This window comes from Lontra canadensis, unplaced genomic scaffold (genome assembly GCF_010015895.1).
Source record: "Lontra canadensis isolate GAN:19392208 unplaced genomic scaffold, GSC_riverotter_1.0 scaffold42, whole genome shotgun sequence".
Lineage (NCBI taxonomy): Eukaryota > Metazoa > Chordata > Mammalia > Carnivora > Mustelidae > Lontra > Lontra canadensis.
Genome location: NW_022631036.1, coordinates 14,331,984 through 14,344,958, shown reverse-complemented (window position 1 = coordinate 14,344,958; position 12,975 = coordinate 14,331,984). Strand labels below are relative to the sequence as shown.

At 39.3% G+C, this 12,975-nt stretch overlaps 1 protein-coding gene across 2 annotated transcripts in view; it reads right to left on the bottom strand.

Annotated features, from left to right (window-relative positions):
- SLC25A21 (solute carrier family 25 member 21) overlaps positions 1–12,975 on the bottom strand; it is a 486,988-nt gene that overhangs the window by 182,654 nt on the left and 291,359 nt on the right. For both annotated transcript variants that reach the window (XM_032871241.1, XM_032871242.1), the window contains exon 2: positions 685–733. In XM_032871241.1, coding sequence (XP_032727132.1) covers positions 685–733 — 49 coding nt within the window. The remainder of the gene's footprint in view (positions 1–684; positions 734–12,975) is intronic.

Genomic DNA, 12,975 nt, shown 5'->3' with positions numbered 1-12,975 from the left:
TGGGTTTTACACATGCAAACAAATGGAAACTTTGACTCAACTCTAACAGCTTCTAATTTTAGAAAATAGAGAGTTCAGTAATTCAGCCACAGATTTAGCTTTTTAAAAAATGCTTGAGATCATATTAATAAAACCCACATGATTTTTTTTTCACTTGGTAAATAGATTTAAAACATTGCCCTGAGTTGTGTCTTTCTGCAAGAGCAAATGCATTTTCCTAGAAACACGACATTTTGCACTGCCAAACAGTTGTAGGAATAAATTCTTTAAGCACCATTTGAAGAGTTTACTTGAAATTTTGGAATCTCACACCAAAATGCTGAATACTAAATAATCTGTTACATGCAATGCCAAATGAAAGTCTGCTGTCATAATTCACTAAAGTTTAGTTTTTGTGTCATTTTGATAAATTTACTTCGTTTACCAACTTAGCCACAAATCATACCTTATGGTTGTCGTGTGAAGGCAGTAAAATATCGTATACCTTCAGATGACCTCTATCCAAAAATGCTTTTCCCTTTTCACATTTTATCTGTCAAATAGCGTTTTCTTTAAGAAGTAAATATAAATGCCATTATTGGGAGAAGCTACCGGCCTAGGACAAGTTCTAGCATTTAGTGTTCTGACAGATCTAAATTTGGATATCAGCCAAAGTCAATAAAACTTGTTCATGCAGAACCTTACCTGGTTTTCACCACATCGAGGGGGTGCATCAGGCAAATTTCTACAAGACCTGAAAGATGATAAAGAAAGGTCCAATAAACACTTATGTAAACACTGGTTCTTGTTTCCTTGACCCCCATTGATTTCTCAAGTATAAAGATTCAAATGAAAACTTGGGGCTTTGGTAATGACAGCTCATAGTTAGAGACTAGTAGCAAAAGACATACTCTCCATGGGCATGGAGGTGAGGCGGTAGGGGAAAAGAAAATGAAAAAGGGATCAGATGTCCAAAATTCTAATCACGTAGACAGGAATTATTGTGTACCCTTCCAGTTGGATAGATAAATACGTGTCAAAGGAAAGGAGGTAAGAAAAGAAGGAATGAAGGGAGAGAAGCTCTCTCAGCAGCCCCACCACTGCCACTCATGATAAATTGTAGCCTCAGGGTTTGAAGGCCTGAAATAAAGATAATGAGGTCTGTTATCTCAAGAGGTAGTTATGAGGATCCCACACACATTTAATACATTAATAGCCTAATAGAGAACGTGTATTAAGTGTTCATTGCATGCTGGACAATATTCTAAGCAGTACTTAGAGTAAATCTATCTCATTTAATCTTCACAAGAGCTTATTGTGATAGGAGGTATTATTATCCCCATTTTACAGATGAGGTCACCAAGGCACACAAGGTTAAATAATTTGTCTAAGATCTCACAGCTAAGAAGTACATAGTAGCCCCATAAAGCCCATGATCTTAACCACTGCACACCAAGAAATAATTTCTCTACCTTTTTGCAAATCATTTGTAAAGCCCTCTCTCTTGTTGTCTGAGCAGAGAAGACGGCTCAGTTACAAACTACTGGCACATAACAACAGTAGCAGTAAAAGTAGTTTTATGTACTAGGGTAGTACAAATGATTACAGCATAATTTTAGTCTTGCAGTAGTAATAATCATAGTAGTTACCTTACTTTCAGCCCCTATACAGTGATGGTCATTTACCACATGTCATCATTAGTATGCACAGCCACTAGGCAAGGTAAGTATGCATTTTTATTAAAGATTTTATTTATTTGAGAGAGAGAGACAGTGAGAGAGCACAAGAGGGGAGGAGGTCAGAGGGAGAAGCAGACTCCCTGTGCAGCTGGAAGCCGGATGCGGGACTCAACCCCAAGACTCCAGGATCATGACCTGAGTTGTGAAGGCAGTTGCTTAACCAACTGAGCCACCCAGGCACCTGGTAAGTACGTATTAAAAAAAAAAATTTTTTTATTTGTTTATTTGAGAGAGAGACAGAGCACATAAGCAGAGGGAGCTGCAGGCAGTGGGAGAAGCAGGCTCCCCGCTGAGCATGGAGCCTGAGTCCCAGTCGAGGACCCTGGGATCATGACCTGAGCCCAAGGCAGATGCTTAACTAACTGAGCCACCCAGGGACCCCAGGCAAGTATGTATTATCATCATCTTTACTTGAAGATAAGCAAACAGAAGTTGATAGTGTTTCTTGATTTGCCCAAAAGCTATAGTATTTATGGATAGTTTCTTAAGGGCAGATCATTTACCACTCTTTCCATTTGCAAACTAACTCAATTTGAGCTTAGCTGTGACTTAGTTCCCCTCTCCCATTCCATACTTATACATATGAGTGTCTTTTACAGCCTCATACTGGTGAGGTCCAGGAAGCACAAAGGTCCCACACCTACCTGAAATCCTGATTTTCTTCCGCAGAAGTTTAGGGAATTCTTCCTGCTTAAGCCTGCTATACAGTTTACAAAGCCTTACGTATTGACCCGAAACAACTGTCTTACTTTGACTAAAACTAACAGGATCCAATATTAATGTCTGTGCCACAGGTTTCCCAGCAGGAATGCTCCTTAGTTGTTGGTAACCAAATCACTGACTCAATCAGAGTCTCATTGCCTAGAGGCGGGAAGAGGAAGGCATTGGGGGGGGGGGGTGGGGGGGGGGTGGGGGGGGGGGGGGGGGGGGGGGGGGGCCATGTAATCGCTAGGCACAACCAAGAGCCTCTGTGCACTGCTCTAACTTCAGGAATAAGACTGCATGGGTGCGTTTCTTCCTTGAAACTGGTAAAGTCTCAATGCACTTCCTCTTGCTTTAAAATATACATTCCCTTTGAAGTAAGACTCTTATCCTGATGCTTTCAGGGAATGATAATTTACCCTTGGGGGCAACAGTTCCTTATCTGTAAAGTGAAAAGGTAAATGGTCTATAGAACCTTAAGGTCTCATATTCTACATGTAATTATTCTTGAATTATATATATATAAATATATATACACATGTATTTATATATATAATTTATTTATTTATTTATTGGAGAGGGAGAGAGAGAGACAGAAGAAGGCAGGGGCAGAGGGCAAAGGGAGAGGGAGAGAGAGACTCTTAAGCAGGCTCCACCCTCAGTGGGCCTTGATCTCAAAACCCTGAAATCATGACCTGTGCTGAAATCAAGAGTCAGACACTTACCTAACTGAGCCAACCAGGCACGCCTATAAGTTTTACTTATAGTTCTAACTTAATCTTTATTATATTAGCTAGAAGAGGATAAAACTCTAATCCCATAAATAGGATTTACCCTGGAAACTCAGACTTGTAAAATACCTTCTTATCAAGCACTGCAAGAAACATCAAGTGTACTTCTTTTAAAGACTTATTATTTATTTGAGAGAGAGTGAGTGTGAGTGAGGGGTAGCGCAGAGGGAGAAGGAGGGAAGCAGACCCTCTGAGCATGGAGCTGCATGTGGGGCTTGATCCCACAACCCTGAGATCACGACCTGAGCCAAAAGCAAGAGTTGGCCACTTACGTGACTGAGCCACTCAGGCTCCCCTATTAAGTGCACTTATGTGCATCTCATGAACATAAACGAATAAGACACTCAGAATCAGTTTGCCAAAGGAGTATGCAGTTTCTTCACTGATGTGGCATTAGAGTACAAAGAAAATATTAAACACCAAATAGCCCCAGTTGGTGTATCTCTCAAGAAATTTACCAAAAGAACCAACAATTCCAACAACTTATTAAAAGTAATAGCAGAATTTGAAGAATCTGTTTACATTTACCTATACGTATTTACAAAATTATTCTACTTTCCTGTTTGCTAATAGGCATTTCCAGTAGTAAGTAGATACTACATTAGATTGGTACAGTTTTCGGGTTACTTAAAATTATTTTCTAACCTCTAGAATGCCCTGAAACATTCATTTTATCCATTTTATCCAACAAACTTACACTGGTGTCTAGCGTTGAGAATGGAGTCTAGTGAGGGGAACAGATGCAGAAGAACAGTAAATCATGGAAGGAGGTGCAATGTTCAGAGTTTATGGAGACACAGCAGAGATGTCCCTGAGCCAGTCTGGGGTTGGGTGAAGTGGGGAAAAGGGCCTCGAGGCTGAAAGAGGACAGAATAAGTATCAGGCATGGAGGGGACACTGCACACAAAGAGAAGGAAATAAGAAAGAACATGATGAACATTGCAGTAGCTGAGGGTTAAGGGCAGGACGCAGCAAGAGATGAGGCTCTAAGTGTATGTATATATATAGGTGACGGTCAGATTCATGCTCAGGCACTTGTAATTCATCCCATAGTCCATGAGGGGCCAGTAAAAGATATTAAAAAAAAAAAAAAGCTTCTTGGTTGTTTTTTCTTATTCTTATTGTATTCCATCTTCATTGAAGACATTCTGAGAGATTTTAAGCAGAAGTGAGATATTAGCCTCTGTTAACACAATCTCCCATGAATCAGTAATATGTCTAGTAATCCTCCCACTGCTCTCAATTACACAGTCACATGTAAACCTGTGAGCACTGAGGCTCCAACCCTTACCCTTTGGTTTCCAGTAAAAGCCCCACCTCTCATCATGACAGCATAGATGGCCTGATGTCCCGCGTACCTCTAAGTCTGAACGAGTCAATGCCCATCTATGAAACTACCTGCTAAAAGATAACTTGGCCAATAGGAAAGTATGACTTAAATTGCCAAATATAATGTGTTTAGTCCAGAACCCCATAGTTATTCATTCATTGTTGCTTTTAATCAAAACAAATAATTTTGGAGATTTCAAGTCAGCAGCATCTTTCTGCATTAGAAGCAGAAAGAATAGATATGTTGGAAATGATAGAGAGGTTTTGATTTTCACTCAGAGTTCAGAGTTAAATCCAGATCGACTCAGGGTGAGAATGGCTGCTTGTCCTCTACTGGGTATCTAAGGTCTATGAGACTCTGATGATGATGATGATGATGGTGATGGTGATGATGATGGTGATGATGATTACTATTTTTTGCTTTAAACCATGTTTGTTTATTTATTCTGTGATTCTTTAAGTTCAATTTAGTGAACATAAACTCTATTATTAGTTTCACGGGGTAGAATTTAGTGATTCTTTAGTTGCATCTAACGCCCAGTGCTCATTACATCAAGTGTCTTCTTAAAGCCCATCATGCAATTATCCCTTTCCTCCTCCCACCTCCCTTCCAGCAAACCTCTGTTTCCTAGAGTTCCGCATCTCTTATGGTTTTCCTCCTTCTCTATTTTCATCTTATTTTTCCTTCCCTTCCCTGTTCATCTGTTATGTTTCTTAAATTCCACATATGAATGAAATCATATGGTATTTGTCTTTCTCTGACTGACTTATTTCCATTAGCATAATACCCTCTAGTTCTTTCCACATTGATGCAAATGGCCAAAGTTCATTCTTTTTGATGGCTCTGTAGTATTCATATATATACATACACACACACATACACACACATACATAATCATACATAAACACCTCTTCTCTATCCATTCATTTGTCAATGGACATCTGGGCTCTTTCCATATTTTGGCTATTCTGGACATTGCTGCTATAAACATTGGGGTGCATATGCCCCTTCAAATCACTATGTTTGTATCCTTTGGATAAATACATAGTAGGGCAATTGCTGGGTCATAGGGTAGCTCTATTTTCAACCTTTTCAGGAACCTCCATACTGTTTTCTAGAGAGGCTGCACCAGTTTGCATTCCCACCAACAGTGGAAGAGGGTTCCCCCTTCTCCACATCCTTGCCAACATCTGTCATTTCCTGACTTGTTAATTTTCACCATTCTGATCAGTGTGAGGTGGTATCTCATTGTGGTTTTGATTTGTACTTCCCTGATGTTGAGTGGTGTGGAGCATTTTTTCATGTGTTTGTTGTCCATTTGTATGACTTGTTTGGAGAAAGGTCTGTTCATGTCTTCTGGACTGGATTTTTTGTGTTTTGGGGGTAGAGTCTGATAAGTTCTTTATAGATTTTGGAAACTAGGCCCTTATCTGATATGTCATATGCAAATATCTTCTATCATTCTGTCAGTTGTCTTTTCGTTTTGTTGACTATTTCCTTTGCTGTGCAAAAGTTTTGATCTTGATGAAGTCCCAATAGTTGATTTTTGCTTTTGTTTTTCTTCCCTTTGGAGATGCATCTAGTGGGAAGTTGCTGCGGCCAGTGTCAAAGAGGTTGCTGCCTTTTTTCTCCTCTAAGATTTTGATGGATTATTGTCTTACATTTGGGTCCTTCATTCATTTGGGTCTATTTTTGTGTATGGTGTAAGAAAGTGGTCCAGTTTCATTCTTCTGCATGTGGCTGTCCAATTTTCCCAACACCATTCATTGGACATTCTTTCCTGCTTTGTTGAAGATTAGTTGACCATAGAGTTGAGGGTCCATTTCTGGGCTCTCTATTATGTTCCATTGATCTATGTGCCAGTGTTTGTGCCAGTACCATACTGTCTTGATGATTACAGCTTTGTAATAGACCTTGAAGTCTGGAATTGTGATGCCACTAGCTTTGGTCTTCTTTTTCAGTTCCTTTGGTTATTTGGGGTTTTTTCTTGGTTTCATATCAATTTAAGGATTATTTGTTCCAGCTCTGTGAAAAATGCTAATCGTATTTTGATAGGGATTTCAGTGAATGTGTAAATTGCTTTGGTTAGCAATGACATTTTAATACTATTTGTTCTTCCAATCTACGAGCATGGAATGTTTTTCCATTTCTTTGTGTCTTCCTCAATTTCTTTAATAAGTGTTCTATGGTTTTCAGAATACAGATTCTTTACCATTTTGGTTAGGTTTATTCATATAAATACTCATATTTTATGGTTTTCCCTGCAATTGTAAATGGGATCGATTCCTTGATTTCTTTCCCCTGCCTCATTGTTAGTGTGTAGAAATGCAACTGACTCTGTGCATTGGTTTTATCTTCTGCAACTTTGCTGAATTCCTATATCAGTTCTAGCAATTTTTTGCTGGAGTCCTTTGGATTTTCTACACAGAGTATCATGTTGTCATTTAAGAGTGAAAGTTTGACTTCTTTTTTGCCAATTTCGATGCCTTTTATTTCTTTTTTGTTGTCTGATTGTTGAGGCTAGGACTTATAGTACTATGTTGAACAGCATGGTGAGAGTAGACATCCCTGTTGTGTTTCTGACCTTAGGGGAAAAGCTCTCAGTTTTTCTCCATTGAGGATGATATTTACTGTGGGTTTTTCACACATGACTTTTATGATATTGAAATATGTTCCTTCTATCCCTACACTTTAGAGAGTTTTTATCAAGAAAGGATGCTGCATTTTGTCAAATTTTTTTATGCATCTATTGAAAGACTCATTGGCTCCTGTCCTTTCCTTTATTAATGTTGTATGTCACACTGATTAATTTGTGGATGTTAAACACCCTTGCAGACCTGAAATCCCACTTGGTCGTGGTGAATAATACTTTCAGTGATTAGATCCTTTAATGATCAGATCCTATGAGCTAGTATTTTGGTGAGAATTTTTGCATCCATGTTCATCAGGACTATTGATCTGTAATTCTCCTTTTTGTTGGGGTCTTTGGTTTTGGTAATGTTTGCCTCATAGAATGAGTTTGGAAGTTTTTCTTCAAATTTTTTAAACAATTTCAGAACAACAGATATTGATTCTTCTTTAAATGTTTGGTAGAATTCTGCTGGGAAACCATCCAGCCCTAGACTCTGGTTTTTTGTGGGATTTTTGATTACTGATTCAATTTCTTTGCTGGTTATGGGTCTGTTCAGGTTTTCTATTTCTTCTGTTTCAATTTTGATAGTTAATATGTTCCTAGAAATGCACCCATTTCTTCCAGATTGCCTAACTTATTGGTATATAACTGCACATAATATGTTCTTATAATTGTTTTTATTTTTCAGTGTTGGTTGTGATCTCTCCTCTTTCATTCATGATTTTATTTATTTGGGTCCTTTCTTTTTTCTTTTTGATAAGTCTGGCTAGGGGTTTGTCAATCTTATTAAATTTTTCAAAGAACCAGCTCCAAGTTTCATTGATCTGTTTTACTGCCTTTTTTTTTTTTAAATTTCTGTATCGTTGGGAGTTGATATTTATGCTTTATTTAAGGATATTTATGCTTTATACAGTTTGCATTTAGGCTTTTTTGCTGTTCTCTTCCACCTCCTTTAAGTGTAGGGTTAGATTGTATTTTTGAGACTCTTCTTGTTTCTTGAGAAAAGTCTGTATTGCAATATACTTACCTCTTAGGACCACCTTTCCTGCATCCCAAAGGTTTTGAACTGTCGTGTTTTCATTTTCATTTGTTTCCAAGTATTTTTTTAAATTGTTTTTTAATTTCCTGGTTGACCTATTCATTCTTTAGTAGGATGTTCTTTAACTTCCATGTATTTGTGGTCTTTACAAAATTTTTCCTGTCATTGACTTCACATTTTAAAGCGCTATAGTCTGAAAACATGCAAGGTGTAATTTCAATCTTTTTGCACCAGTTGAGACCTGATTTGTGACCCAGTACATGATGTACTGTGGAGAATGTTCCATGTGCATTCAAGAAGAATGTGTATTCTGTTGCTTTAGGATGAAATGTTTTGAATATATCTGTGAAGTCCACCTGGTCCACAGTGTCATTCAAAACCCTTCTTCTCTTGTTGATCTTCTGCTTATATGATCTGTCCATTGCTGCGAGTGGGGTGTTAAAATCCCCCACTATTATTGTATTATTATCAATGAGTTCCTTTATGTTTGTTATTAATTGGTTTATATGCTTGTCTGCTCCCAAGTTAAGGGCATAAATAAAATTGTTAGATCTTTTTGTTGGATAGATCCTTTTATTATGATATAGTGCCCTTCTTCATCTCTTTTTACAGTCTTTGGTTTAAAATCCAGTTTGTTGGGGCACCTGGGTGGCTCAGTGGGTTAAAGCCTCTGCCTTTGGCTGGGGTCATGATCCCAGGGTCCTGGGATTGAGCCCCGCATTGGGCTCTCTGCTTGGCGGAGAGCCTGCTTCCTCCTCTCTCTCTCTCTGCCTGCCTCTCTGCCTACTTGTGATCTGTCTGTCAGATAAATAAATAAAATCTTAAAAAAAAAATCCAGTTTGTCTGATAAAAGGATTACTACTCCAGCTTTCTTTTGATGTCCACTGGCATGATAAATGGTTCTCCAGCTCCTCACTTTCAATCTGGAGGTGTCTTTGTGTCTATTGTGACTCTCTTGTAAAAAGCATATCAATGGTCTTTTTTTTTTTTAATCCATTCTGATACCCTATGTTTTTTGATTGGGGAATTTAATTCATTTACATTCAGAGACATTGTTGAAAGATAAGAATTTAGTGCCGTCATATTACCTATAAAGTCTATGTTCCTGTAGATTGTCTCTCTTCTTTTCTGGTCTATGTTACCTTTGGGCTCTCTCTTCACTTAAAGGAATTTAATATTTCTAGCAGGGCTGGTTTAGTGTGCGCAAATTCCTTTAGATTTTGTTTGTCCTGGAAACTCTTTGTCTTGCCTTCTATTCTGAATGACAGCCCTGTTGGATAAAGTTTTCTTGGCTGTATATTTTCCCATTAAGCATTCTGAATATATAATGCCAGTATTTTCTGCCTGCCAGGTCTTTGTGGATGGGTCTGCTGCTGGCCTTAGGTTTCTACCCTTGTAGGTTAAGGATCTCTTGTCCTGACCTGCTTTCAGGATTTTCTCTTTATCTCTGAAATTTGCAAGCTTCAGTCTTCTATGCCAAGGTGTTGACTTATTTTTATTGATTTTGAGGGGGGCTCTCTGTACTTCCTGGACTTGAATGCTTATTTCCTTTCTCAGATTAGTAAAGTTCTCAGCTATAATTTATTCAAATAAACCTTCTGTCCCTCTCTCCCTTTGTTCCTTTTCTGGGACTCCTGTTGTCTGCATTTTTCACTTTACGGAATTGCAGGGTTTTCTAAGTTTCCCACTGTAATCCTGTAGTTCTCTTTTTCTCCTCTTTTCTGTTTCCTCATTTTCCATCATTTTATCTTCTGTATCACTGACTCTCTTCTGCCTTGTTTATCCTCACTTTTAGAGCCTCCATTTGGGACTGCATCTCAGTAATAACATTTTAAATTTCAGCCTGACTGGATTTTAATTCTTTTATTTCTCTAGAAAGGGATTCTCTAGCATCTTCTATGCTTTTTTCAAGCCCAGCTCGTATCTTTATAATCATCATTTTAAATTCTAGTTCAGACATCTTACTTATACCCTTATTAAATCTCCTGCAGTGCATAGTACCTCCTGTTTTTCTTTTGGGGTGAATTTCTCTGTCTCATCTCTCTGTTTTGTCCAGAAGAGAACAGAAGAGAGAAAGAGAAAACACAACAATAACCACAACAACAACAACAGAAACAAAAAACAAACCAGAAAAAAACAAAAATGAAACAAAACAAGAAAAAAAGCAAAACAAGAAACTAAACCCTGGGTGTGTTTTGGTCTGCTCGTTAAAAGAAACTAGATCCCAAGATAAGATAGGAAGAAAAACTTATATCCATACAAAAATTTAAAAATAAAATAAAATACAATGAGAGGAAACAAAAATATACATAACATATATAAAAATAAAAATTGAAAAAATAAAATAACTGAAAAAAATCATACTGAAAGACTTAAGAATAAAAATTCCACAAATGCTATATCCTGCCTTCTCCAAGAGCTGAAGCTTTGCAGCTCTCTATGATCAGTATACTTGATGCTGGCCGGCTGTTCCTGCTGGTCTTCCTGGGGGGGTGGGGGAGAGGAAGTTGCGCTGTTTCTCACGTGCCCTTGCCCTTGCAGAAATGTACCTCCCTCACAAGGGGGCCGGGCTTACTGTAAGCAGCTCTGAATTGGGCTAGGTGGTGCTGTTTTGCTCCCTGAAGGCTTTTAGCACCACTGGGCGGGATGAAAATGGTGGCATCCCTCTCTCTAGCCCTGGAGCTAAAGTTTGGGGGCCCCCCCACACTTCAGTGAGCCCTCACAGAAAAGCAATCACTTTCATCTCCCGGTTTCTGTCTGAACTCTGAGTTCACCCAGCCTGCGATCAAGTATTTTGATCTTGGGCACCCGACTGAGCTTCAAAACTCCAAATATTACTGACTCCTGCAGTGCAGGAGGGGGATCTCACCGTGCTTCTGCCTCTTGCTGGGCCCCTGCCCCAAAAGCGGTCGCAGGACCATGCAGTAGTTTGCGGTTTATAGCAAAAACCCAGGAGAAAGTTGCACCTAGATTCACTGTTTGCAGCTGGCTTCCCTGCTTCGATGCCTGGGAACTCTGCTACACTTAGGCACTCCCGTTCTTCTTGTGACCCCGGGGATCCTGAGGCTACAGTGTTCCACCTGGGACTCTGCCCCCCTTCACCACCTGAGCACCTTCAAGCCAGGGATGTCCCCCGCTGAAGGTCCCGAATTCACGCCTCACTCCTTAAGTGGGCTCCCTCCCCTTCACCGTATCCTCTGATATATCACCCCAGATTCAAGTCTCCACACCTCCTACCTTCCAAAAAGTGATCGCTTTGCTATTTGTAGAACTGCAGCACTTATTTTCTCAGATCTCTGATTTCATAGGTATTCAGAATGATTTAGCAACTACCTGTATTTGAGGGACCAGAAAAACTTAGGGTCCCCTACTCCTCTGCCATCTTAACAACTCCTGGTTATTTTTTATGGAGATAGGCATAAAAATAGAACAGGATGAATCATGTTGCCATAGGCCTGGACATGACCCCCAGAAACTGAATTGTTCAAGTTTTCCATTTACGTGTAAGTCCCTTCTCAACATGTCTTATCTGTGCGCACCTTTGAAATCCGTCAGCCTTTCAGATACCCTTCATGCTGCTTCAGCCTGTGTCCCCCCGCCTAGCACAATACCCTGCATATGCATAAAACCCTTAAGAATCCCTTGGTAATCAATCAGGTGCTGATCGATTGGTTGCCTTCTCACATTTACGAAGCACCTGAACATCTGGGTATGTGATTAACAATATTGCAATTCTGTATCCAAGTACTAAGTGTACCTTATTTCATATAATTTTGACCAATATCCCTTGGCCTTACTTGCTGACTCATATAATACTCAGACCAGTGAAATAAACGCAGAGTAAGTAGCTGCCAGTTCAGTTTATCTTGAGAATGAGCTGACGCAATGGTAGGTGCCTTAGTCCTAATCAGCTTTCATTCATTTATTCAACAAATTTTTACTGAGCTTATGGAGTTGCGTGCCAGCCATTATGTGAAGTGACGGGATGCAAACGTGAATAAGGCAAGTGGAGTCTCCCTCCTCGTGGAGCTTTTAGGCAAGAAAACAGATGTTTACAGTGCCATATAATAACACTGTGGGAGCACAACAAAGGGCACATGTATCAGTTAGATTCAGGTTCAGGTACAACAGCAAAAAACCCAAATAGCAGTAGTTTAAAAGAAATGGACATTTTTCTCCAACATGAATGCCTCGAGATAGATCAGATCTCAATAAGGTTAGAGACTACCTCTGTCTTGTTGGTGAGTTGTGTGTGCCTCCACTCTCAAAGTCACCTTACTGTCTAGGATCGCTGCTAACAACTTAGCAATTTACATTTCCAGTCCAGACTTCTCTTTGCAAATCAGACTTATATATCCAATTGCCTATTTGGCATCTGTGATTGGATATCTAACAGACACGTCAAAATTCATATACCTAAAACTGGACTCTGTTCCCTCTTCCTCTCTACCCCTACTCCAAACAAAACAAAAACAAAAAACGAGAGCAAAACCAAAAACAAACCAAACAAAACAAAGCGAAGACCAACCTATTCTACCTTAGACTCACCCTGGACTCCTCTTTCTCTCAAAACCCTATTTCAACTTATCAGGAAATCCCTTTGGCTCTCCTTCAAAATATATCCAGGCTTCCACCTTCTCTCACTTCCTCTACTGTGCCCACTTGGTCCAAGTCATGATCATCATTTCTCAGCTGATTAACTGCAGCACCTCATTAACAGGTCTCCCTCCATTCACCTTTGACCCTTTCCATCTGTTTTCACC